We start from the raw sequence: 25,673 nt of genomic DNA on the forward strand, positions 1-25,673 counted from the left end.
GTTGTTTTAGAATTGAAGAACTCTTAGAAAAAAGGAGAGGAAATATAACTGAGAAAGGGACAACTTATCAATAACTGTACTCTGAAATCTAATTACAGACATCGGTAGTGGCTGCTAACCATTAGGGGTGTCAGAAACCAGAATATTTTAAGCAAGGGTTTATTTATACTCAAAAGGAGACTGGTGGCTGTTATTGTGGGAAACCAGTTCAGTTGCAGAAGCCAAATATGGTGCAGGTATGCACAGCAAAAATGCACAGCGAAATGGCTGGTGCAGCAACTTGCCTGAATTTTGAACTGCGTTAGTTGCTCGTTTTTTGTTTCTTCCTTTTCTTTTAACTAAAGTTCACTTTTTCCTTCTCAAAGCATGGCCCTTATGTGGAGGGTGTGAAATGGATTGGTGTAGTGTTCAAGAACTGGTTTAAGATTCACTTGAAACCGTGACTCTGAGTTTCTAGTTTTGCAGCATTTTAAGTTTTCAAATGATTGTCATCCTCAAGTGGTAGGTAGCAGAACTCCTTTCAAAGTTAGATGTAAATATAGACTCCCAGATTTTATGCACATACAAAGTTTCAAATTTCTATCTAAAAATACCATATAAAATATTCCTAAAATTAAATTATATTTGTAGAATTTATATTTTTAAAATTAAAGTAGACCAAGATATCTCCAGGCAACTTAAAGCCAGGATCTTGTTGTTGTTGGTCATTTTCTCAGGCATATGAGGATGGTGGGAATGAAGGGGGCGGGCTGGCAAAGAGGGGAAGTATTAAGTCACTTGGGGAAGTGAGGGTGAGAAATTTTGCTGTGGTGGGTTTTCAGAATGAACCAAGCAGGAAAAAGGAAATCGTTCTCTATGGGTATTGTTCACTGTTGTGTTGACATGAAGACAATTAACAGTCAAGTGTCATATGCACAACAGAAAAAAAATTTACTCTGCCTTTGATGAAAGGGGAACAGGGTATGCAGAAAGAACATAAAATTAAGAGAGGTATTCTGTGCAAGAGGAAGCTTACTTGGCTCAAGTGAAGTAGCTGTTCTTCACTGCAGTTCAGGCACAGACAGTGCATTCAGAGAAGCAGTTATACAGTAACTCCTGCATCCTTGTTTATTCCTTTCCTTCACGGAGACTCATGTCTGGTGAGCCTGGGGCGTTATCACCATAAAACCGACCCTGCTTTCTTTGTGTCCTTTCACTGCAATCTGTGACATTTTCTTCCTAGGTTTGTGATGGTTAGTGATTTCACATCATTATTTCTGTTCCTTTTTGGAATGTGTGTGTGTTCAGTGGTGTCCGACTCTTTGCGACCCCATGGATTGCAGCCCACCAAGCTCCTCTGTCCATAGAATTTTTCAGGCAAGAATACTGGAGTGGGTTGCCATTTCCTTTTCCAGGGGATCTTCCTGACCCAGGAATCGAAACCGTGGCTCTTGCATCTCCTGGCATTAGCAGGTAGATTCTTTACCACCAGTTCCACCTGGGAAGCCCTGGAAGCCAAGTAGTCAATAGAGATGATGATCCCTGAGTATTCATGTTTTTCCAGAAAAATGGCAGGATCTTAGAGAAGATGGGAGGGAAAAGGTCAGTTGTGTGATGACATGTTTTAGTCCTGGTTCTCCAGACCAGAACAAGTAACTTGGTTTGTTTTGGCATGAAATTTTATAGCCCGGCCTGGTTCTCCACAGCATGCCTTTGAATGGTCATCTTTAATTGGCTTACGTTTCTAAAAAATAAACAAGAAGCCATATTTTACCAGTGGCTGAAATTTTAGCAATCAGGAAATAAAATACATGGCTAAAACCTAATTAAGTTCTTTTTGATCCCTCCCATTGCTTTGCCACATTAGTGCTGTTGCGTATGGTTTAACCTTTATGTACAGATTAGGTGTTGGGCCAAGCACTTTTATATCCATAAACTAATACATCATATTAGGTAAGTATTATTATCTATGTTTTATGGATGACAAAGCCAGAGAGGTTAAAGTTACAGAGACGATTATAGTAGAGATGAGATTTGAACCCAGGTTTTCTCCACAGTTAGTGACCTCTTTACCAATTGCATAGGTGAATCTGTTATAGAAATCTTTCTATAAATTATTTTCTGTTAAGTGAAAATTCCATGTTTCATTTTGAAGTGAACCCATTCACTTACAAAAAAGAGATACTCCAGTAGAATAAAAAATGTATATGTTACCTGATAATAAAATCACATGTATATAGCCATGTTTAAAACATCACACACACTAAGGAAAATAACTGGTAAACCAATAATAAATATTGTCAAATACCAAAATTAGGTCTGAACGTATTGATATTAATAAGGAAGGCCATAGTCAAAATGTATTAAAATAAGACTCTAAAAGAAACCATACAGAAGTGACTTGGTTTGTGAATTCTTTAATTTAGGAATTAAATGAAGGGAGTGATACTTGAAGGGAAATTTAGCTTGCAGACTTAGGCTATCAAAATCATTCAGATTATGGTGAGCTGCCTTTTTTCATCCTGAAACTGGGAAACAGATCATTAAGTCTGGGAAGAAGTCATTTGGCTGAGAAAGATGACGACAAAGCCTTAGCAGTAGTCACCGACTCGCAGGGCCCACCGCCTTCCTGCCCCGCGCCCCCCGCCCCCCCCGCCCCTCCTCACACCATCATCCACCTTCCTCATCTCCATTTCGGACGCCAGGTCCACCCAGCCCGGACAGGGAGAGAGACGGGAGGTGCTGGGCAGCCCTTGCTTTGCGATGGCAGCAAGGCCTAGGCCACCATGGCCGAGTCTGTAATTTCTACTTCTGAATAAGTGGCTCTCTTTTCCTCCACTAATTTACTCTTTTGTAATGAGTGAGTTTAAAAAATCTTTTTTTTTTTTTAATATTGCTTTCAGATGTGACTCCAGGCTGGATTTGAAAATAAATGTTGGCCATTACCTTATCGGATGCTGTTAGGGCCTTATTTTTAAACCCCCTTTCCTCCGAGGGCCTGTTCGGAGTGCAGAGGGCTGCCGCAGACAAGTGGGGGCCGGGAGGGTGGGTTGTGGCCTGAGGCACTTATTTGCTTGAGAAAAATTGCTGCCAGATGAGTGGTTTTTAGAAAGCTCTGGCTGCTGATGTGGTCTCTAGTAGGGAGGGGATTAAAGGGAGTGCAGTTTCTCCTCTTCTTTATAAATATTTGCTGGAGAGCTAATGGGTTTTTGTGTGCCTGTGTATTTCCTTTTTCTATTGGGGAAATTACCAGTAATACAGGGACATCCTGTGATAAAATATACAGAGTACAGTCTGAGGGAATGGATGGATGAAATAGAGGAAATGTGCCCCGGGCCTGTGGCATGCCGTAGTATGACTCGTCCTGGCATCTTGATTTGCTTACAGGTGATTAACGACAGTATAAATAGAGGAATGTGTAGGGCATAAATAAATACATAGGTTCTTCCATCAGCTGCTTTTAGCAGAAAAAGCATTCATCCCCATCAAAGAAACCACAAATGCTCTCCCAAGCCTAAATTTTATTTTCAATTAGTTACCCACCCTGGAAGAACGCCAGTGGGAATAGTCCCATGTAACTTCAAATGCTCCCGTGTCTGAAGGAGCAGAGCCTTCATCGCATCGCTTAAATGGTATATAGATGCTCTCCCAGTGCAATGCCTGATAATCTGATTAGATGCCTGCATTGAGGTAGTGAGACTGGGAATACTGTAAATCTGAGTTTCCAGGCAGACAAACACAGGAAAGATCTCCAACTGTAATTGCTGATTCTGTGGAAAATAGGAGCATAAAAACTTCTAAAAACACTTACCTTTGTTCTCCTTATCCTGTCTTCAAAGGGGAGTCCAAAATGCAAGGATTAGCTTACTATGTTTTAATTTACCAATCCTCACTATGTGAAATTATATATTAATAAATATTTTAAACCACAAATTGCATTCCAAAATATTTACTTGCTGCCTTTTAAGAAGGGGCTTCCCGGATGGCTCAGTGGTACAAGATTCTGCCTGCAATGCAGAAGACACAGGAGATGTACGTTCGATCCTTGAGTCAGGAAGATGCCCTGGAGAAGGAAATGGCAACCCACTCCAGGATTCTTGCCCAGGAAAATGCCATGGACAGGAGCCTGGCGGGCTATAATCCATAGGATAGCAAAGAGCCGGACACGACTAAGCAGCTGAGTGTGGATGCATGCCTTGTAATAAACTGAGTTCTTTCCAGGAGTGTGAAGAAAGCTTGAAGAAAGCTCTCCCAGCAGGGCGCGTGGAAGGCCCCCTCCTCCAGCCAGAGGAACCCCGCTGGGTTCCTACAGCTGTGCGACGGCAGCAGGAGGGCTCTGAGGGCAAGAATCACAGGCTGGCAGCCCTGGTCCCTTTGTCAGCTGCCCCCAGACAGCAGGAGAGAGTGTCAGTGCGAGCCCACCACCCCAGTCCAGCCTGTTATCCTTGCCGGCGGAGCTAAGAGCTCTCCGGTCCTTCTGGTGCCAGGATACAGCCCCAGGCTCTCACTCTCCTCCCCTCTCTGCTGGACCCTCCTAGAGAAAGCCGTCCCCCTCTCTGGAAACAGCTTTCTTTGTAGGCCTGTGCAGTGGAGAGAAGATATGGCTGTACGTTTTCTTGCTAAACCCTGGTTACCTGGCACTGGGCACCTGGTCAGGGTGGTCGCTGGAGGGCACCCAGACAACCCCTGCTTTTTCTGAGCCCATAAGTTAGAGACACCCTTTGACTAACCAGCTACCCACCCCCTCATATGGTAGAGTGAGGAAGTAAAAGATTCAGTTGAAATATAACATACGGAAAAGTGCACAAATCTAAGTGTACATCTTTTTTTTTTCTTTTTAATTTATTTTATTTTATTTTATTTTTTAACTTTACAATATTGTATTGGTTTTGCCATACATCAAAATGACATCTTAATGAATTTTCACAAGTAGAAACACCCATGTAACCAGTATCCTAGTGAAGTTTCCTTTTATAATGATTTCTTCCTTAATAATAGAAGCAATTTGTAGGAATTTTTGAAAAAGACATCAAAGTATAATAAAGAAAATACAACCCATGCATTGTACCTGCTGCTGCTGCTGCTGCTGCTGCTAAGTTGCTTCAGTCGTGTCTGACTCTGTGCGACCCCAGAGAGGGCCGCCCACCAGGCTCCCCCGTCCCTGGGATTCTCCAGGCAAGAACACTGGGGTGGGTTGCCATTTCCTTCTCCAAATACATTGTACCTACTCCCCATAAAATGATCACTGATTAACATTTTGGTGTGTTTCCAGCCTGTCTGTTCCTCTCTTACACACACAAAGATATATATGCATGTCCATAAATACACACACGGTCCCACAACCTCTGAAGCTTCATACACGTGTGTGTGAATAAACACAGAAGTCCCAAATGATTGCAATAACACGACCTACAAATTTGTAGATACTTAACTGTCCGGTGGTTGGCTTCCTCAGCAGAGTAGCCAAGATATAAGGGGAAACGAAAAACCATCTGTCTCCTAACTCGATAGCAGGAAAAGAGCTGCTTATGAAGGAGGGGATAAATAGATGGCTGACATACACTTATGGGTGATTCATAGGTTTCATTTATTCAGTATTTTCCTTCTCTCTCCTAGCATTGATGGTAGGAAGTGTAAAGACTTTTTAATGCAGAGCATTAAGTAGAGACCTTTTCATGCAGAGCAGGGGTGAGACCTGTACTCACATTTTTCCGGCTCCTCCGTGAAACTGAACTCCTTTTGGCTCCAGCTTCACTTTTACCAAAAGGCCAACTTTCCTTTTTCTTTTTTTTAATTAGCTCTCTCACAGATAGCCAAGCAGAATTTAACCACAGAGCTCTTGCTTTAACAAAAGGAAGCGGAATCAAAATGTTGGAAATGGGCCCGGTGGTTTTGTGAGTTGCAGCAAAATGATCTTCCCCATCACGACGAAGATGGATGCGATGGTGCTTCACTGCACTGAAAAGCTGGGGGCTTTGGTGGTCGCTGAGTCTCCTGCTCACGCTGTTGGGAAGGGAACAGTTGGCACCAGCTTCCCATTGCTGTTGGTGGTACAGCCTGTGCTGTCCATCTGCTTTCGGGCTGGCCAAGTCTGCAGGGGGCTTGATAGGGTCCCTTGTGCTGAGAAAAGCTGCTTGCATCAGAACTGCCTGCCCTTCTCTTTTTCACTTATTTATTTTAAATTTTTTTGTTTTATTTTTGTTTTGACTGCAGTATGCAGAATGTGAGCTCTTAGTTCGCCAACCAGGGATTGAACCTGTGCCCCCTGTATTGGGGGTGCAGAGTCTTAACCCCTGGACCGCCAAGGAAGTTCCTGCCTCTTGTCTTTTAGTATCTTTTATATCCTTATGCACTGGGGATTTGAATTTTTACACATATAGAAAGTTTATTGGATTTTTTGTATTTGCAAAATGTTTTCTTAGATCACACCTTTCTCCTTGCTCGTTAAAAACATGTTCACAGGAGCATCCATGGTGGTCCACTGGTTAAAACTTCACCTTCGAGCGCAGGGAGTGTGGGTTTAATCTCTAGTTGGGGAGCTTACATCCCACAGGCTCCCCCCAAAAAAACAAAAAACAAAAGCAAAAAAAACATAAAACAGAAGCAAGCAATAGTATAACAAATTCAGTAAAAGCTGAATAGTCCATATCAAGGGGAAAAAAAATCTTAAAAAAGACAGTACGAGTGGAAAGACATTAAAAACAAATATGTTCACAAACAGTATGAAGTAGCCTGCATGTTTACCAAAGTTCTTATGTTTCTTTGCAGTCGGAATCAGCTGTCCGCCCTGCCGGCCTGCCTGTGTGGTCTCCCTCTCAAAGTCTTAATCGCAAGTAACAACAAACTTGGATCACTGCCTGAAGAGATAGGTCAGCTCAAACAGTTAATGGAGTTGGTATGTTACTGATTTTTCAGATGCCCTTCTTGTTTGTTTGCTAATCATAGCCCATCAAGGTAATCAGAAAGACTTTTTCCTACAGGGGGTCAAGGAGAGAAGATCATGTTGTTGGAGGTCTGTATATGATAAAGACATTAAGTGGGGAAGGGAATAATCATGGCTTTGCTGTGACAAGGAGTTCTGGAAATTTACAGGTTTCCTGTAGTTTACACTTCCTGAAGTTTGCAGGATTTATAGTTCCTCAGGTTCACAAATTATCCTATGGTAGTTAGATCACTTTTTTTTTTCAGATTGGATAAGTAAGTTTGTAATGAAATATGGATACACTGGCAAAATAATCTGCAAATTAATTAGTAGGCCACACTTTGTGAAGGTGTATAATTAAGTCAGAAAGAACAGCATGCTCTGATTCTATAAGGATTTTAGTAACCATTGCCCCAAATTGATGTAACTTTAGAATGTGACCATAACCCCAGGGATAAGAAAGAAGAGCAAATTATAAATAGGCAGAGATGGGTTGGAAGTACGTACCTGAAGCCAAGAGGTCAGCTCTTTCACCACTAATTGAGTTACTGACCTTGTTTCTAAAAGGGGAAAAAAGTGAGTTCTTTCTCGACTTCCATTGAGCTAAGGTATCTTGGGTGAACGAAGAGGCAAGAACAAGCAACTGGGCTCAACCATAATCATCACAATTTATCCTCCAACAAGCATCCTTCAGTACTGTCCCTGTTGTTGTCCAGTCGCTCGGTCATGGCCGACTCTTTGCAGCTGTCCCTGTGTTAAGCAAAAAACAGGATGTTCTGATTACAACCACGAAAAGGACACAGTACCTTCCTTGAAACAGACTCCCGGTCTAGGACATTGATGGCCAATAACTCTTCTCTTGCGTGCCAGTTCCAGTTCATTTCTTTGTGACTACCTGGAATATTGGGGTGATGGCTTATGGGGCCCAGATAGAGTGTGCTGGGACTCCATGGTCAGGTGTGCGTCTGGAATTGGCTCAGAAAGGAACAGTACCCACGTCACGTACGTATCCACTTTGACTTTAGGAAAGAAGTAAATAATTGTGGCGTAAAGACAACAGAGCTCTACAAAGAGTGCCTTTTTCTGTGACAGCAGAATCTGAAGCTCATGCCCACTAGCTCACACCAAGAGCTGGGATGAGTCGTAAGGATACAGGGGTCGTCACATCACTGGTACCACGGCATCTGGTCAGGGATTATGAGTGACCGGCAGAAGACACTGGAAAGGTATTGAGAAGCATGGCGGCCGTTGGTTTTCTTACTCAGCTTTCCATACTTTTCTGTACGGTGGAGAGGTTGCCTCGCCCACAGATCCCAAGGTTAAATGTTCTTCAGCTAAAGCATTTAGCAGGACCTGCTAGCATGTTTCAGCCCTGGTTTCTGAGTTGGAGAGACGAGATCTGGATCCTGTGTCTTCTCCTGATTCGGGGTCAGCGATGCCCAGGGCCTTCGGCCACACTGCTCTGACGTGGCTGCTTGAGTGCCACCTAGAGGGATGATTCCGAAAGAAGACAGATATTAATTTGGGCGGATACACTCCTCCTACAAAGTCTCTATTACAAGAAGTAAGTGCTTGGCCTGGGGACTGATTGATTCAGTCCTGGGTTGAGAATGGTTTGTACAGAAGAGACCTTTGAGAGTCTCCTTACATAAGTCCATGTAAGGGACAGACTTGTGAGCACTTTTGAGCACATCACTCTTTCTGCAAGGACTGTTTCTTCCTTCTCTTCTTTGCTTGGTCAATTTTTAGCCAGATTTCACTTCCTCCAAAAATCCTTCCCAGATTCTCCAAGCCAGAGTAGGGTGCTCCTAAGGCCAGCACTCTACATAGCACTGAATTTTCGTGGAACCACATTTGTCTTCTCACTTGGCGTTCTCTAGGTCAGTACCCACTAAACCCAGAAAGCTGCTTCAGCACTGGATCAGCGTGTTACTTGTTGTATCCCAGTGCTTGACACAAGACGTTGTTTAGTCACCAAGTTGCGTCCGACTATCTCTGACCCTATGGACTATAGCCCTCCGGCTCCTCTGTTAATGCAGCTTTCCAGGTGAAAATACTGGAGTGGATTGCCATTTTCTTCTCCAGGGGATCTTTGGACCCAGGGATCAAACCCACGTCTCCTATGTTAGCAGGATTCTTTACCACTGAGCCACGAGGGAAGCCCCTGACACAAGATTGACATCCCCAAAACATGATTGCTAAGGGCTACTATTTAGGTCGGGGAGAGTGGGCCAAGAAGGTGGCTTGGGATAGATTGGGAAGACCCTCATGTGCCGTGCCAGTAAGGGGCGACTCTGTCTTTCAGTCTGAGTTAATTCAGAAGTTTCCATATTAACTGATTCCAGAAAACAAAAAGTATACCAAAAACACTTTGGATGAAACTGAGAGTTATATGCCTTTAAAAAAAAAATGCTTCTTTTAGGAGTGTGATGAACACTCAAATCTCAGTTTACTAGAATTTGGATTAGGTCTTGCCGATCCAGTGTGAATAAGGAGTTGGGTTTTTTCCACTGCTCAGGCTCCCATGGAGAGGATGGATGGCACGTCGGTGAGGTCAGTGTTTGGCAGCCAGCGTGTGTTTCAGTCCCGCTGCACCCGGGCTTAAGCCGACAGCGTGCCCGCCCTCAGCTGTGCGGCTACCAGCCTGCTCATCCGCTAAGAGGGGGCACACGTGTTGAGCCCTGGAGCCAGCCCCACACGGAGCAGGGCTTTCCTTGGACACTCTTGTCAGCTGCTGGGCTGGCGTGCGGCAGAGGTGGAAGAGCACCGTCTGCAGCCTCGGGGCACATGAGCTGCTGGCTGGCTGTAAGGGGTGCTCTGGGGCTTTTCTTTGCTCCCTGACCAGACCCCAGCTCCAGAGAAGGCTGCTCTGCTTCCTGGATCCAGCACCGTCATCAACCCCCTCCTTGTGTGTTTTCTCCACTAGCAATAAACTGTTGAACGCCTGAGCCCTGTAATGTTAGAGCCATAGGGGTTTTTTAAAAGACGTCTAGTCCAGACTTTCAACAAATTGCAGAAGAAGAAATCCAAGGCAGAGAGATGGTGAGCGACGCCTGGAACGTCACCCTGGCGTAACTGACTTACAACCCAAACAGAAATGCACTCAGCTAGCACGGTTCTGTGAAAAGACCATGCAGGCAGCAAATGTCATTTTTGTTTTTGTTTTTGCCTTAAAAAAAAAAAAAATTGGGATATAGTTGATTTACTACTTTTTGCTGTATGGCAAAGTGAATCAGCTATACATATATCCACTCTTTTTTAAGGTTCTTTTCCTATTATAGGTCATTACAGAGTACTGAGTAGAGTTCCCTGTGCTGTACAGAAGGTCCTTATTAGTTATCTATTTTATATTTAGTAGTGTGTACCTATCCCAGTCCCAGTCTTCCAGTTTATCCATCCTCCCCTTTCCCCCTTGGTAATCATAAGACTGTTTTTTACATGTGTGACTCTATTTCTGTTTTGTAAATAAATTCACTTATACCTTTTTTTTTTTTTTTGGTTTCCACATATAAGTGATATCACACAATATTTGTTCTTCTGCAAATGTCATTTTAAGTGTACTAGTAGCCACATTAAAAGAACAGAAGCAAGTGAAAGTCATCTTTACAGCATATTTTAGTTAACCTTAGATAGCCAAAATATTGTTTCAGCATCTCTACAATATAAAATGGATGAGATATTTTACAGCCTTTCTTTCATCCTAAGCTTTTAAGGTCAACTGTGTATTTCCCACCCGCAGCACATCATAGGTTGGACTGGCCACACTTCTCTTGGCCAGTAGCCACATGCGGCTCATGGTCACCCTTCATGGGCAACCCTGTATTCCGTGTTCTTTCTGCTCTATGAGCAAGCATGATCTTTGCAAAAAGCATTTATTTGCAAAGTTGATGAATATTTAATAAGTTGCCATTATTTAATCACAAAGGGTGACTGGCCTTGCTTAAGGTCACAGACTAAAAATGACTGGTTGCCATCAGTTCTTATTTATCTTTCCTATCTCTTTGCTTAAAATAGTACTGATACTACAGGTAACCACATCAGAGGATTTTTAGCTATCAGTTGGGAAAAAAAATTCCCTGGGGAGCCTGAAATGATTCTGGAATTGCATGGGAGGCTCCCTTACATAGTAACCAACTTGCAAAAAAAAAAAAAAAAGAAGAAGAAAATTTTGGGAGCTCCCCAAGCATTCAGGCTACATGAAGCCACCTAAGTGCTGATAAAAATCTCACAGTTTATTTTTAGGCTCTGAGCATTGTTTAACTATTTTGGAAGAAATATTTTGAAATGTTCATGTTAGACTCGAAGAGTATCCTAAACTGAGTTGTAAACTCTTCTCTTCAAGAGTCATCGTTGGCTTAAAAGACAAAAATGATAGCACTGTGGCCACCTGTAAGAAAGGAGGTGCCCTCTCTGATTTTTGAGAGGAGTTGGAGTTGGAATACAGTATCTTACCTTCCTGAATATATCAGTTACCTAAGAATCTTAAAACACAAAGCATTGGCATTTAGTGATTGTGCAAAGATATGGATAAGCAATTTTTCCTCCTTCCCTGAAGACTTTCAATTAAGAAGTACTTCTGAGATTTTTTTTTTCTTAAATCCACAGGAGAGGCCAGGGTGGATTAACGCATCGTTTCAGGTGCTGGAAAACTTAGGGAGCCTGAGCCTAAGCTCTATTGAGTTTGAAGCACAAACTGATGGGACTGATGTAGGACTTTTTGACCTCCTTGGGCACTGCATTACTTCTGTATTGCTTGTCTCCTTAGAGCTGTAGCTGTCTCTGTTCCTTTGTTAAGTCTTTATATTTGCGTGTTCTTTCTATCAGGGACAGATACACCGCACTGGCATTTACTGAGCACTTACATTGTATGCCACACACTTCGCTGGGTATATTTGACATGTGTTCTCTCATTCGATCTTGACAATCGCCCAGCAAGGTGGATATCCTGTCTCCCTTTCACAGACAAGTTTGGGTTTCAGAATTACTTACCCAAAGTCATGGGGCTACGATGTGGTGAAGCAGGAGTGAAAACTGAAACCTTTGCACGGCACAACGGCGGCTGAGCTCACCGGGCCCTCATCTGGATTGCAAACCTCTCGTGGAGAGAAGCCGTGGTTTCTTTCTGTGGAGCTTCCCTGTTTCAGCTTGCAGTGGTTTTCCCGTTAAAGTTGTGGCAGGCCATGAACAGCAGGGAAAATGTTACAAAACAGGGTGTGGTACAAATGGACAGTGTCTGTGAGAGTTTCCTCCTTGAGGAGCCACAAGCCAGGCACAAGGGTCAATAGACCTCTCTTGAGTTGGCTAAACATCACTTTATTCTTAAAGATCCTTCAAACTTGTCTTTTGTTGTGTGTGTGTGTGTGTTTACTTGTCAGATCATACCTAAAGGATAAGGTGTGTTAAATATTTGGTGGGAAATATTGTATGAAGCCATTTTATAATTAACAGATGGCTCTGAAGAAGACAGGCACACTAAGAACACAATAATTTGAGAACCTTTTATGGGGTATTTGTCAAAGGTCACTATCTTCCCTGGAGGCTCAGACGGTAAAGCGTCTGCCTACAATGCGGGAGACCCGGGTTCGATCCCTGGGTCGGGAAGATCTCCTGGAGAAGGCAGTGGCACCCCACTCCAGTACTCTTGCCTGGAAAATCCCATGGACAGAGGAGCCTGGTAGGCTACAGTCCATGGGGTCGCTAAGAGTTGGACACGACTGAGCGACTTCACTGTCACTTTCACTTTGGTCTCGCTGGTTCTCCGATTGTGCTGGCTCACTGGGGTCCACAGGTGGTCCGTCTCTCGTTTGGTTTTCCTCAGTCCTGTCTCCATGCTCTGGGTGAAAGTTGTGTTCCTGTGCTTAGCTTCACGTAAGAGAACATAATACCACTGTTTTAGAAACCTGCTTTTTCAACCCCAAAACTCTCAGGGTCTGACTCAGGTAATAACTGACTAGATGGTGCATTTTCTGGCCCTGAGTTAGACACACTATTGTTTTTTTTCCCCCTCTTTTTTTGTGTGTGAAATGTGTGGTTGTGTGGAGAGTTGGAATTCAAGAATAGAGTAGACACAGGATGTATTGAGCAGCTTCTAAGGAAAATCTCTTCTTTATTGTTTTTCTGTGCAGCATGCCGGTCTCTGAGGTAGATGTAATGGAGACAGGAATTCACGTCTAATCAAATCCTAGGTCCTTTCCTAGTCTCTGCAGATGCCTCCCAGCCCCTCTGGTTTCTGTTAGAGAATTGGAGAACCAAGGCCTGTTCAAGGTCCCTTCTGTAGCTTCTACCTCTGCATTTCTTATGGAGAGCCGGGGGGTGAGGTATGTGTTTGTGGGAACGTGGAAGGGTGTGAACTAGAATTTTATACTAGAAAGAGACTCTCGGTAAGTGTTGAGAGGTAATAATTTATCATACCAGAGGTTGCTTGAAAAAATTTTGAATTTAAATGAACATACCAATTTGTTTTAAAAAGTTCTTACTACAGGCTTTTAGATTTTTGATTGCTAAAAAATCAAAATTGACATTACTCCTAAGTCAGTTAAGTAATCTATCTTTCAACAGATTTCTTCATTATTTCTAATGTGGTAGAAGGATTTTCCTGATGTTGTAAGGAAACTAGAGTGATCTATAATCTCGTCTCTTCTTTTTACATAGGAACAGAGAGGTTAAGATACTGCCCTCAAGTTGCACAGTGGGAGTCACACCAAAGACATGGCCACATCATGGGAGGCCAGTAATATTAATAGCTTGTATTTCCTGTTAGGATGTTCACATTTTCTTCTGTTAAATAAAGAGCAAGATTTTAAAATATGACTTAAGCCATAGTATAACAACACTAAAATTTTGAAAACCCAAGAGTCGGGGAGATAGCTCATGAGAATCCCACAAGTAGTTTTGCAGCGTAGCCTGGTCTCCCAGGAAACCTTTTCTAACCAAAAATCGTCTTGACACACTTAATTATATTGGCTTTCATTAAAAGTTACAACTTGAAAAAACAGGTCTAGTCTTTCTAAAAATGTTATATTCTGAAAATGAACCTTTCCTGCTTTAATAATCTTGAACCTATGCTAATATTTTAAATCCTTGTCATTTTTGCATTCTGAAGGTAAGTTTGCAACTAGCAGTCAGTCAGCTAAAATGTATTAATCTTGAACATGCTTCTAACCCTTCTAGAGACTTTTTTGGTAATTGCCCAGAAGGGTTGTGATAAATGAGAATCTTAACTTATAAAGTCTTTCTTTGGGTTGCTTCGGAGCATTTTGATTAAACCAGCGGAAAATACGTGTATTTTAAGTCATTGCTGGAGTTCTGATGTTCTTTGTTTTTTTAATCTAAATGAGAAAATTGGCTGGCCCATAAGACTTGAGTTTGAGTGTTTATGTGATTATGTAATACATAATGATTAGATTCATTTCTGTTTCAAAAAGAATAGATTTAAGTATTTATGACACATTTAAGATTCTTGCTTTTGGGCCTTTCTGTATATTTTCAATATTATAATGCTAAGTATATGGTTTCTCTATAGCTTGCAGTAATTATTCTGCGAGACATAGCTTAGGGCTAAGAGGCAATTCAGAAGGGATTCATTTGATTAGCTGAAGAAGCTCCTGGATCTGGAACTTATAACTTGATAAATTATCACTACTGAAGCAATATGGGGCATTAATGTTTATTTTTTAAATGTATTTTTTAAATCATATCTTTTAAAAATGAACTCTCCCCCCTAAAAAAACAAAAACAAAAAACATACTTTCTTTTAGACCAAGTGGGGAAAGACATGTTCTAAAGAACCAAGCTATTCTAGGAATGTTGCTTTTTCAGTTTCTAACCTGAAGTATCTTATCCAAAAACATCTAGACTATTTTCCTCTCTGTCCTCCTCCTCATTCCCCAACTAATTAAGACATAATTACCTATGTGGTTTTACTTTTGTGACAGAATTCATAACCTCTTTAAAACTGGGCAGAGTTTAGTAGCTGAGAAGGAAGAGGTTAGCACGGTTTTGCAGTATAGATCATACAAGAGTGAAAAGTCTTTCTCTCGCTTTCCCCTCGTTATTTTGGCAGAACAGGAAGTAACTGGTGGCAGTGCAGAGTATTATTAAAATAATGTGACCTTCACCATATACCCTTCAAAATGTGAATGGACAATTGGACTTTGTGTTTCTAATGGTCTACAGATGTCCTGTCTTGTAAGTTAGAAGGAAAAGCTTGTTGTTAACATTATGTGAAGTTCTTTAAAAAAATAAATTAAGAAAGCATTTCCCCTGCTGGTAAGTAAGTATTTAAATATAACTGAGGGGAGTCTACTTTCTTTGATAAAGCCATTTAGAAATATATGTTGGAAAAATTACTTCCAACATATATTTGGAAGTAATTTCCTTCCCTAAATTATATTTAGGGAAGCTTAGGGAAACAGCAGACTCTTAATTTCATGACTTAACCAGCGGCAATCAACAATGTGCAAGGTGAATATAGTATACAGAAAAAAAGTTGAATAAAAATGCATTTTATCTCAGACTATTTCATAATGCTGCCTAAATATATCTAGTTTCTCTTGGCTTGCCCTTCCCACCTCTCTTGTTTTAAGAGAAAGATTTTTTTAAAATCATGTGTTTGAAACCTCAAAGTCATCAGTTTCACATAGAAAAATCTGCAGTTCCCATATTCTGCAAAAGTATCTTTCTCATGCTATCATTCACAGACTTATAAAAACATTTCAGCTGTCATCATAAATTCTCCTTAAAGGTGGAAAATAATCTCACTAATTCTTCCTCCATGACCTTCCCTTCCTGTCAGCCATCAACAATCTGACTGTGCCTGATCCTGAGTCCAATAAAATAATTTAATTTCATATATTTCTAGGGCTCACCTGTGTGCCATTTGTGTGAAGGCTCTTAGATTTTAAAATGGCACTTCTTGAGAATTTGTAACTTGGTTGAAGCAAAGAAAGATAAAACACGGGTTTGGTTATTGACTTCTATGGCTGATGAGGTGCTGTAGTAATCGGGAAAAGATGGCATTTCACTTTTTACTTCTCATACATGGAAGTATATTCAGAAAGGCAGAATAATTTACTGACTCAGTGAGGGTGTAAGAGTGACTGAGCCAATCTCTAGACCTCCTTTATGTAATTAACTTCCTTAGACTTTTATGTCTCTGCAGATGTGCTTGTGGGTTTTTTTTTTTTAAACATCAGGGAAGCCTTTCATAAAATTTGGCGTGACTTTTCTGGGCCAGAAGCAATGCAGCAACAGCCAGCTTGGGGGTGATGCCATCAAACATCTAATGTCCTTAACCTATCACATGATAGCCCCCCACCTCTACCCCAAGTCAGACTGCTGAGTGGGCTGATTCCAGTGTGTGTGCCCAGACTTCATAGATCACAGCTTAAATGCCTTCAGTAGGAGTGATGTTATTCCTTTTCATCAAGTGATATCCATGTAACACCTTCATGACCATGACAGATTGGCAGGTCACCTGAGGATATTGAAAAGAGATGGGATCAGAGGACAGCGATCCACTGTGCTCTGTGCAGCCCTGCTCTTACACAGAGCCTGGGGGTTTCAGGGAACTGGTCAATGAGTTCCTCTCATATAAGTGATTATGAAACAAGGCTTTGTTCCTTCTAAAAGGAAGAGTGAAGGGGGAGTTTTTTATAGATTCAGCAGTGGTGTGGGATGTTTACAGACTTGATCTCACTGGGATCATTTGTAGTCCAAATATACCTATGGTTCTGTGACACCAAGCAAGACCTTCAAGAAGTTTGGTGTGTGTATTGGGGCCTCCTGGGCTCCCAGCCAGAGACAGAATAAACTGCAGCATCATGGAGCATCAACATAAAGCGGTTTAAGACGTTTTATCCAATATTTACTGATCTTGTACTTTCTACCTGGCATTCTGCTTGGCACCAGGAGATCAAAGTGGCTAAGAAATAGTCTCTTCCATCTAGGAGCTCGCGGGCTTACAGGAGGAGGCAAACAATTGAGTGGTTTTGAGCTTGGTACTTTATCCTAAAGTTTCTAAGGAGCTGCTGCAGATGTTTGAGCTGGTGGAGGACACGGTGAAGTTCAGGCTGTAAATCTTCACTGTGTGAAGGATGGATCCAAGGAGGAGCTGGATGCTTGCAGACAACCAGGAGACCATTATAGTGTCTGGCTGAGAGATGCTGCTAGTCTGGACTAAGTGGGTGGCTGGGGTGAGGGAGGTGGAGGGCAGGGCAGAGCAGGGCAGAGCTGCCAGGGACAAGAGGAAGAGTGGGATTAGGGATGATAATACGATAGAAGATTAAAGATATCATGGCCACCATTTTGCATGTGTCGAGATGGTTCTAATCAATGATTCAGTTTAGTTCAGTTGCTCAGTTGTATCTGACTCTTTGCGACCCCATGGACTGCAGCACACCAGGCTTCCCTGTCCATCACCAACTCCTGGAGCTTACTCAAACTCCTATCCGTCGCATCGGTGATGCCATCCAACCATCTCATCCTCTGTTGTCCCCTTCTCCTCCCGCCTTCAATCTTTCCCAGCATCAGGGTCTTTTCCAATGAGTCAGTTCTTTGCATCAGGTGGCCAAAGGATTGGAGTTTCAGCTTTAGCACCAATGCTTCTAATGAATATTCAGGACTGATATCCTTTAGGATTGACTGGTTGGCTCTCCTTGCAGTCCAAGGGACTCTCAAGAGTCTTCTCCAACACCACAGTTCAAAAGTGTTAATTCTTCTGTGCTCAGCTTTCTTTATAGTCCAATTCTCACATCCATACATGATTATTGGAAAAACCATAGCTTTGACTAGATGGACCTTTGTTGATTACCAGTGGAGTATTATTTTTTCCAAGGCAGAGAAGACACAGTCTCCATCCTCCACAGTCTTGCTTGTAAATGTTTATAAACATGTTCCAGTCCAAAGTTTTCAGCCTTCTGATAAGAATTACATTTAAAATAAATAACATATCTAAACAATGCATTAATATACATAGTTATACACTGTAAATTGTGAGCCTCTGGTGAGGTAGGGTAGTGGCTGAACAGTGGGTTGGGAATTGGTTCTGAGTGTTTACTCTGCAAGCCTTGGACAATTGACAGAACTTTCCTGGGCCTCATTTTTCTGATCTGTGCATATTAGGCCAGTAATACTGTCCTATGGATTTGTTGTGAGAATTAAGTAAGACTGAAGCATGTAAATGCAGCAGCCCAAGAGTAGCTACAAAAGGCTACTAACATGCCTCTTTTCACCTTTTCTCTCCCCAGAGGATGTTTTTAATAAAAACATTGTACTGTCTTCTTTTTCTCTGTGATGAGCCTCACTTGGCCTCGGACCTGGAGACCAATATATAAATGTACCTGTACAGTTATCCTAATATTTAAATTCCTTAAGGAGATTTCCCCTGAAATGCTTGATTTCCCAGCGAAAGGCCTTTATTGTTTCTCTTTTTGTTTGCGATGCAGGACGTCAGCTGCAATGAGATCACAGCCCTGCCTCAGCAGATAGGGCAACTGAAATCCCTACGAGAACTGAATGTCAGAAGGAATTACCTTAAAGTTTTACCACAAGGTAAAAAAAAAAAATAGAGGGGAAAAGGAATCAAACAGAAGCCTTTTATTGTTTTTTAATAACCTCTGTGAAGGTAAATCCAGTCATGTTTGTATGTACCTATTAATTATAATTTGAATTTCATGTGTAGATAACAGAGAAGTTACATTCACGTTGTAATTTTAGTCAAGGGTTTCAGTAACAAAATCATCCCCCCCGTATAAAGCCATGTGTGTGTGTGTGTGTGTGTGTGTGTGGTGTTAATTTTATCAGATTCCCATAACAAAGTCCCAAGGACTGAGTGGCTTAAACAATGGAAATGTATTTTCCTGCAGTTTGGAAGCTGTGAGTCTGAGATCGTAGTGTTGGTTGGTTTTGTCTCTTCAGAGGCCTCTCTCCTTGGCTTGCAGGGGGCCATCTTCTCCCTGTGTTTTCATGCCGACTTCCCGCTCTGTGTGTCCTAACCTCCTCTTCTTGTGAGGACACCCATCATATTGGGTTAGGACCCTTCTTACCTGATAACCCCATTAACTCACTTACCCCTTAAAGGCCCTGCCTGCCTCCAAATACAGTTACATTCTGAGGAACTTGGGATGGGGGTCACGGTTCCAACATAGGAGTTTGGGGGGCACAGAATCCAGCTACTATCAGGAGGCAGCATGAGTTGCTGTTGGTGTGGACGTGTGATGTCCTCAACTGTCCAGCCAACAGTTAGCTGCTGTGCTTGGTCCTGCAGGTCCAGGATTCACCTTGTGTCTCAGATCCGTGCTTCAGGCCAGGGTGTGCCTCTGCTGAAGTGAAATTTGGACCCCTAGCTCTGGTGGTTTTGAAGAATTTCTTGAAGCCTGGAGCAAGGATGTCTTGGATCCATGCTTCAGGCAAGGGTGTGCCCCCTGAAGTGAAATTTGGACCCTCAGCTCTGGTTGTTTTGATGAATTTCTTGAAACTTGGAACAAGGATGGCTCTAGAGACTCAGGTCCCCAAAGACACAGCACGAACTCAGAGCCCTGCAGATAGCACCGCCTAGGAGACAGACTCAGGCAAACGTTTCTCTGCGTCTCTGGGCTTCCATATTATGCCCTCTGATATGATGTTGTGTTGAAGTTCAAGTAAGAAGATACTCAATACAAAAAAATTGTCAGTCAACTTTACTTCAATATAATAAAAGTAAATAAAAAAGATATATATATGTTCAGAAGTGTTAGGCCATTAAGAACTTTGATAAGCAGCCTTGTAGGTGGTACTGGATCTGAATTTCACATTTGGGGATCCTCATTTGGACCTGAGTCAGGGATGAGTTGATGAACGATGTGATGTTGAATGGTTTCTCCAGAACGTATTCTAGTTTTCCAAGATGACACTGATTTCTGTCATTTTTCATATGAGCACACTAGCCATGCCCAGTTTCAAATTTACATTTGCAAATATACCTCAAAGCTAAAATGTTTATTTGGAAACAGCATTTGGTTAATCTGACCCTCACACAGCTATTTTAGAACTGCCTGATTTTTATTATTCTGTTCCTGTTTCATGATCTTTGGCTTGAAATGCTTCATTATTCAAAGCAAGAAAATGGAGCTCATGAAAGAGAAAGAACTTTATAAAATGTCATCTGCTTTTAGTGTTATCTTCCATCTTCACCTTTCTCATCCTGACTAGTATTTTAAAGAAGGAACATTAGAAACTAAGCATAAAGATTTATTACTTTATTACCTGAGATGACTTGGCATAAAAACAGTGATTTTTCATTTTGTCATTATGCAGTTCTACTTCTCAATGGATGAAATTGTTTCCTTGGTTTGAGCAAGTACAAAGGAAAAACTTATTATATAGACAGCAAATCTGTAAGCATATAACCTTTCATAGCATTAAGGAAAACTTTCATTTAAAGTTAAGCTCTTATGTTAATTATTGAGAAATCATCACTAATTATTGAACTCTTTTTTTTTTTTAATTTAATCATTTAACAGTTTTCTGTAATAGAAACATGAGGGAAGAAAGTGCATCTGTAAAATCAAGAGATTTGTTTCTGACACTGTTCCTTGCTCTCTCTTAACTTAAAAACACTCCTTCTAAAAAGAACGGTTACAAATTCCTATGCTTTCCATAATTGTGTTTTCTCAGGTTCCATATTTTAATAAACACCAAGAGCTAAAGCTTTAGTTTACTGGAAAATCTTTTTTTAAAAAATAATTTCCTGAATATCAAGTGTCTTTTTGCTTCACTCTGGAGAACTCTGTTAACAAAAGAGCATTGATAATGCTCTGAGGCAGTGAATTTAAAGACTTTTAGTATTTACTCACTCACTTTTCCTCTTTCGTATCCCTCCTCATATACTTTCAATCTGAGGAGGAGGGGAAACGTTTGTGGCCTTATTGCCCAGATCAGTTTTATGGTGTTTTTCCTAATGCAGCGGGGAGACTCTGACTTTGTACTTTCCGGGCCCAGAACAGACAGAGTGTTAAGGCAGTCATTCATTGCTTCTCTTTGCAGTGGACAGAGAGCAGTGGGATTCAGTGTTCTTTGTTATTTCTTACCACCCCTTTTCCTATTCTTTTGACCTTTTCTGAGCAGAGTTAACATTTTCTCTTCCATTTCCTTGTGAAACTGTCGGGTTCTTGCATTCCTAAACTAAAATGGTAATTGTGTCCCCAACAGGCACTAAAAGGAATAGTCATTATAAAACCCATCTTTTACTTTAAGTTACCTTCTTTCCCCTTCTGCTGTATCTTCTCTCTGCTGCTGCTGCTGCTGCTACTAAGTCACTTTAGTCGTGTCTGACTCTGTGTGACCCGATAGACGGCAGCCCACCAGGCTCCCCTGTCCCTGTGGTTCTCCAGGCAAGAACACTGGAGTGGGTTGCCATTTCCTTCTCCTACTCTTGCTTAAAAGTCTTCATTTTAAGTGGCAATTTGTTGAAGAGCCAGAGTCCGGTTAAACTTCGTCCTGATTTGCCAAGCTAACTTGATGAGAGTCGAGTCAACCATTGGAGAGATGGATTCATATTACTGGAAGTTACAGCAAAGAGATATTCTTTTTATATATAGTCCCCCTAATTCTCAGCTCTGTTTTTAGAAACAAACTATGAAGTGGAAAGAGCTCTTCCTTTTAAGTTTCATGATTCCATGCAGTCCCAGGGCTCACCTCCTACCTACCTCCCACTGCTGTCCAAGCACTTCATCAAAGCAGCTGGGACAAGTGAGGCCTGGGGAAGGTCACTTATCCTGCTATTGATCAGAGAGATGGGTTTGAGCAGAGAATTCCTTGGGGGCAATTTAAAAAAATACACATCCAGCTTGAATTAGATTTCAAAAATTCTGATTAGAAAAGATATATGCACCCTAATGTTCACAGCAGTACTATGTACTATAGCCAAGACATGGAAGCAATCTAACTGTCCACCAACAGATGAATGGATAAAGAAGGTGTGGTGCATATATATGATGGGATATTACTCAGCCACGAATAAGAATGAAATAATGTCTGTTAGCAGCACCATGAATGAACCTAGAGATTAGAGAAGTCAGACAGAGAAGTACAAATACCTTATGATAACGCTTTTATATGTGGAATCTAAAAACAAATGAATTTATTTACAGAACAGAAATAAACTCACAGACATAAAAAAAGAAACTTAGGGTTACCAGAAGATTAATTAGGAGTTTGGGACTAGCAGATACACACTGTTATATATAAAATAGATAAACAACAGAGCCCTGCTCTATAGCACAGGGAAGATATATTCAATATCTTGCAATAAACTATAAAGGAAAAGAGTCTGAAAAAAACAAATATATATAGTAGTTGTTCAGTCACTAAGTCATTTCTGACTCTTTGTGAGCCCAGGGACTGCAGCATGTCAGGCTCTCCTGTCCTCCACCATCTCCCAGGGTTTGCTCAAATTCACGTCCATTGAGTCAGCGATGCTATCTAACCAGTCTCATCCTCTGCTGCCCTGTTCTCCTTTGCCTTCAATCTTTCCCAGCATCAGGGTCTTATACATACATACATATGTATGTATAACCGAATTGCTTTGCTGTACACCTGAAATACAGCGTTGTAAATCAACTATATTCCAATTAAAAAACATACACATCCTGGGTTTCTCTTACACAACTGCATGCCTATCATGACCTGAGTTTGGGAGCTGATGAGCAATGACCCTGTTCACTGTCCCAGCATTTCAGTCTCATGACTTTTCTTTAATATAGAGCAGTTCACTAAGGTATGAAAGAGGGAATGTCCCTCCACACCCAGAGCAAGCTGACTTCAGAAAAGGGATGGGTTGCTAAGCTTCTGTTGGTGGAACATGAAGTAGTCTAGCTGAGTAATGTGAAAACCCTCAGGCAGTACAGGGGGAGTGGAGGGATAGTGTTATTAGGAATACTTTCTCAAGGTCCTGCCTTTGGTTCCTCTTCTTCCTATAGTCCCTGACCTTCATCTGCTTGAGAACTCCTTGAGTATTTGAAAGCACTGCGTATCATCCCTTACCAGATTTCATAACAAACGTGGTGAGGCCCGTTCTGAAATGAACCCTCTGTCGCCTCTCGTACAGAGATCTTAGTGATTTGCCCCGTGTCACCCTACATGTCTGGCATTGCTCAGCCTCTTTGCTCTATGGAATATATTTGAGTTCGTTTCTTGCAGCTGCCAATGTCGGTTGGAATGCTTGAAATTACTGAGTGTTTGCTATGCCACTGGGTGGGGATTTTATGCTAAATATAATGTTCTGTCTTGTTTGTGGAGCTACAGAAGACCTCTTTTAAAGCAGTAGAATAAAGCCTAATCAAATCAGAATTACAGGGTCTGTTGCAAAATTCCAAATTTGATAGCATTTATTTTTTAAAGTGGTGTTAAACAATCATGAACATATTTTTAGTAACTTGTTCTGAGATTCTGCCAACCCACATACACAGAATACATAAGGATATGTTATAATTAGCGTGTTATTCATAAGCTAGCAAGCTGTTTGAAAACAGTTGGAAGTTAAAACATAAGCATGTCTTGGTGTGGTGTGGCTTATGTGATTGTTTTGCTGGAAAAAAGGCCTTTTTAAACAATAGATGTTGTACATGTATAGCATTTGCAGCTCTTATCAGAACTAACAATAAATTAAAACTTTTGGGCCCCCAGTGAAAGCTTTCCTCTCTTCTTTAGTAAAATGTTATATTGAGCTGGCCAAAAAGTTGGTTTGGTTCCTGAGTATGTTGTTCAATAAAGTTCTTGATGAAAATGAAAAGCATGTTTTTTAGTTTTGCTTAAACCCAAACGGACTTTTTGGTCAATGCAATATCAACATAATGTATATTCTTCATGCACAACTTGATTTTAATTATGCTAAATGATATATTTCCTGATAAGCAGAAACTTTTTTGAATGTTCAGCCACTTAGTCTTGTTGCTTTCTGAGTTTTTTTCTTTTCTTTTTTTTTCCCTGTTCTTTTAGAACTAGTAGATCTTCCCTTGGTAAAGTTTGACTTTTCCTGCAATAAAGTGCTCGTGATTCCCATTTGTTTTAGAGAGATGAAACAGCTGCAAGTATTACTGCTTGAGAATAACCCTTTGCAGTCTCCTCCAGCACAGGTGAGGCGTCTCACAGCAAAGTTGTTGCTGCTGGGGGCAGTGGGGTATGCTATCAGTAGCATCTAAGCAACTCTCAGCAGAACCATTTTTTTTTTTATATTCTGCAGAATTAATGTGTGAGACATGATCATAAACAGTCACAGTGTTTTAAAAACTGAAACCTCGGGTACATCTGACTACAATATGTCATCTTCTTGACATCAGATTGTTTACCAGCATTGACCTCGCTGTTCTGGTCACTGCAACTCCAGAATTATGATGTTTGATTATTTCACTTACTCAGTTGTATTGATCATTTGTGCGTGCGTTTGAAACTTTTTTCATGGAGTGTATGGTTTATGAAAGGAGTAATAGAGTCTTTAAAGTTAGCTGAAAAATGGAGTTTGACCATTTTAAAATACAACTGTCAGTTATTTAGAGACAAGATTCAAGCTCAAATATTAAACTATGTGACAACAAAATTAAATGTACATGCTTTCAGAATTGGAACATTTCTAGGTCAGTCATATGACATACATACATTTTACACTATTTTTACATAAATATATTTCTGTTAAAATTTTGCAATTTAGTGCAAAGAAACAAGAAATTTCTTGAGCACAGTTTGCTATTCAGGTAGAATTTGAGGAGATGATTGCCTTAAAATCTTACCTGTTTTGGAGACATCAAGTTTGTTGATCACTGTTGACATATTACTTAAAGTGAAAATGCAAAAACTAAGACATACGGAGTGAGATGTCTGATGTTTGCATTTTGTTTTGTCTTTAAAAAAGGAGCTACTTATTATTAATTTTTCCTTAGATTTGCACCAAGGGCAAAGTGCATATATTCAAATATCTGAGCATCCAAGCATGCCAGATTAAGACAACAGACTCCCTTTATCTCCACACCATGGAAAGGCCACACTTACACCAGCAGGTGGAAGACGGGTGAGTATGACAACCCTCGACTGGAAGCCCCATTTAGAATTTGTTTAGCCCAACACACTCCCAGTAAAATACGTCAGATCTCAGCCACTTTTGGAATAAGAAAGGGAAAATTGATCATGTTGATAATATTTTGTCATCTTTCAATCTCATCTACCTTCTCCTAATCCATAATCAGTCCTTCTTGAGTGCTGCCTATGTGTGTGCGCACATGTATATACACATCTGTTTATGTATAGCCTTATAGATAGGATCTATAATATAAATGTATGTATATTTTACTTAGCAGTTCGAACAGATGTATCAAACTGAGACACGGTTTTCTAAGTTAATTTTTACTGTGCTACTGTAACATTGTTCAGAAATAGTGCAGGCTTTATTTTTTTAATTGTCTTTTAAAAATGCACTGTGCATGGTTTTTGCCATTTTCTGTTTAGAATGGGAACTTTAGAATCATTTCGTGTGTCCTTGACCGTTTTGTGGCATAAATTGGGCCTTGAATTTTCAGAGAACAGAATTCTCATACTGAACACACTTGTAGACATGCAGGTTGTTTTTGAGATGTATTCATTGCAGAAATATTTCCTGAACTTTTTACTAAAAAGTAAATACAGTGACTTAAGATCTCAGCCTACCTTAATGATACCTTTATACAATGCTTAAAAGAAGTATTATTTTATTGTTTTAAACATACTATCAAATTTATTTAGTCACTGGATAAAAGTTTACAGAATT

The 25,673-nt window shown here is 40.9% G+C and overlaps 1 protein-coding gene across 5 annotated transcripts in view; it reads left to right on the plus strand.

Annotated features, from left to right (window-relative positions):
* Positions 1–25,673, plus strand: part of LRCH1 (leucine rich repeats and calponin homology domain containing 1) — a 215,359-nt gene that overhangs the window by 125,655 nt on the left and 64,031 nt on the right. For all 5 annotated transcript variants that reach the window (XM_027557224.1, XM_027557225.1, XM_027557227.1 and 2 more), the window contains exons 3-6: positions 6,748–6,874; positions 18,346–18,451; positions 23,876–24,012; positions 24,814–24,941. In XM_027557224.1, coding sequence (XP_027413025.1) covers positions 6,748–6,874; positions 18,346–18,451; positions 23,876–24,012; positions 24,814–24,941 — 498 coding nt within the window. The remainder of the gene's footprint in view (positions 1–6,747; positions 6,875–18,345; positions 18,452–23,875; positions 24,013–24,813; positions 24,942–25,673) is intronic.

This window comes from Bos indicus x Bos taurus, chromosome 12 (assembly GCF_003369695.1).
Source record: "Bos indicus x Bos taurus breed Angus x Brahman F1 hybrid chromosome 12, Bos_hybrid_MaternalHap_v2.0, whole genome shotgun sequence".
Taxonomy (NCBI): domain Eukaryota; kingdom Metazoa; phylum Chordata; class Mammalia; order Artiodactyla; family Bovidae; genus Bos; species Bos indicus x Bos taurus.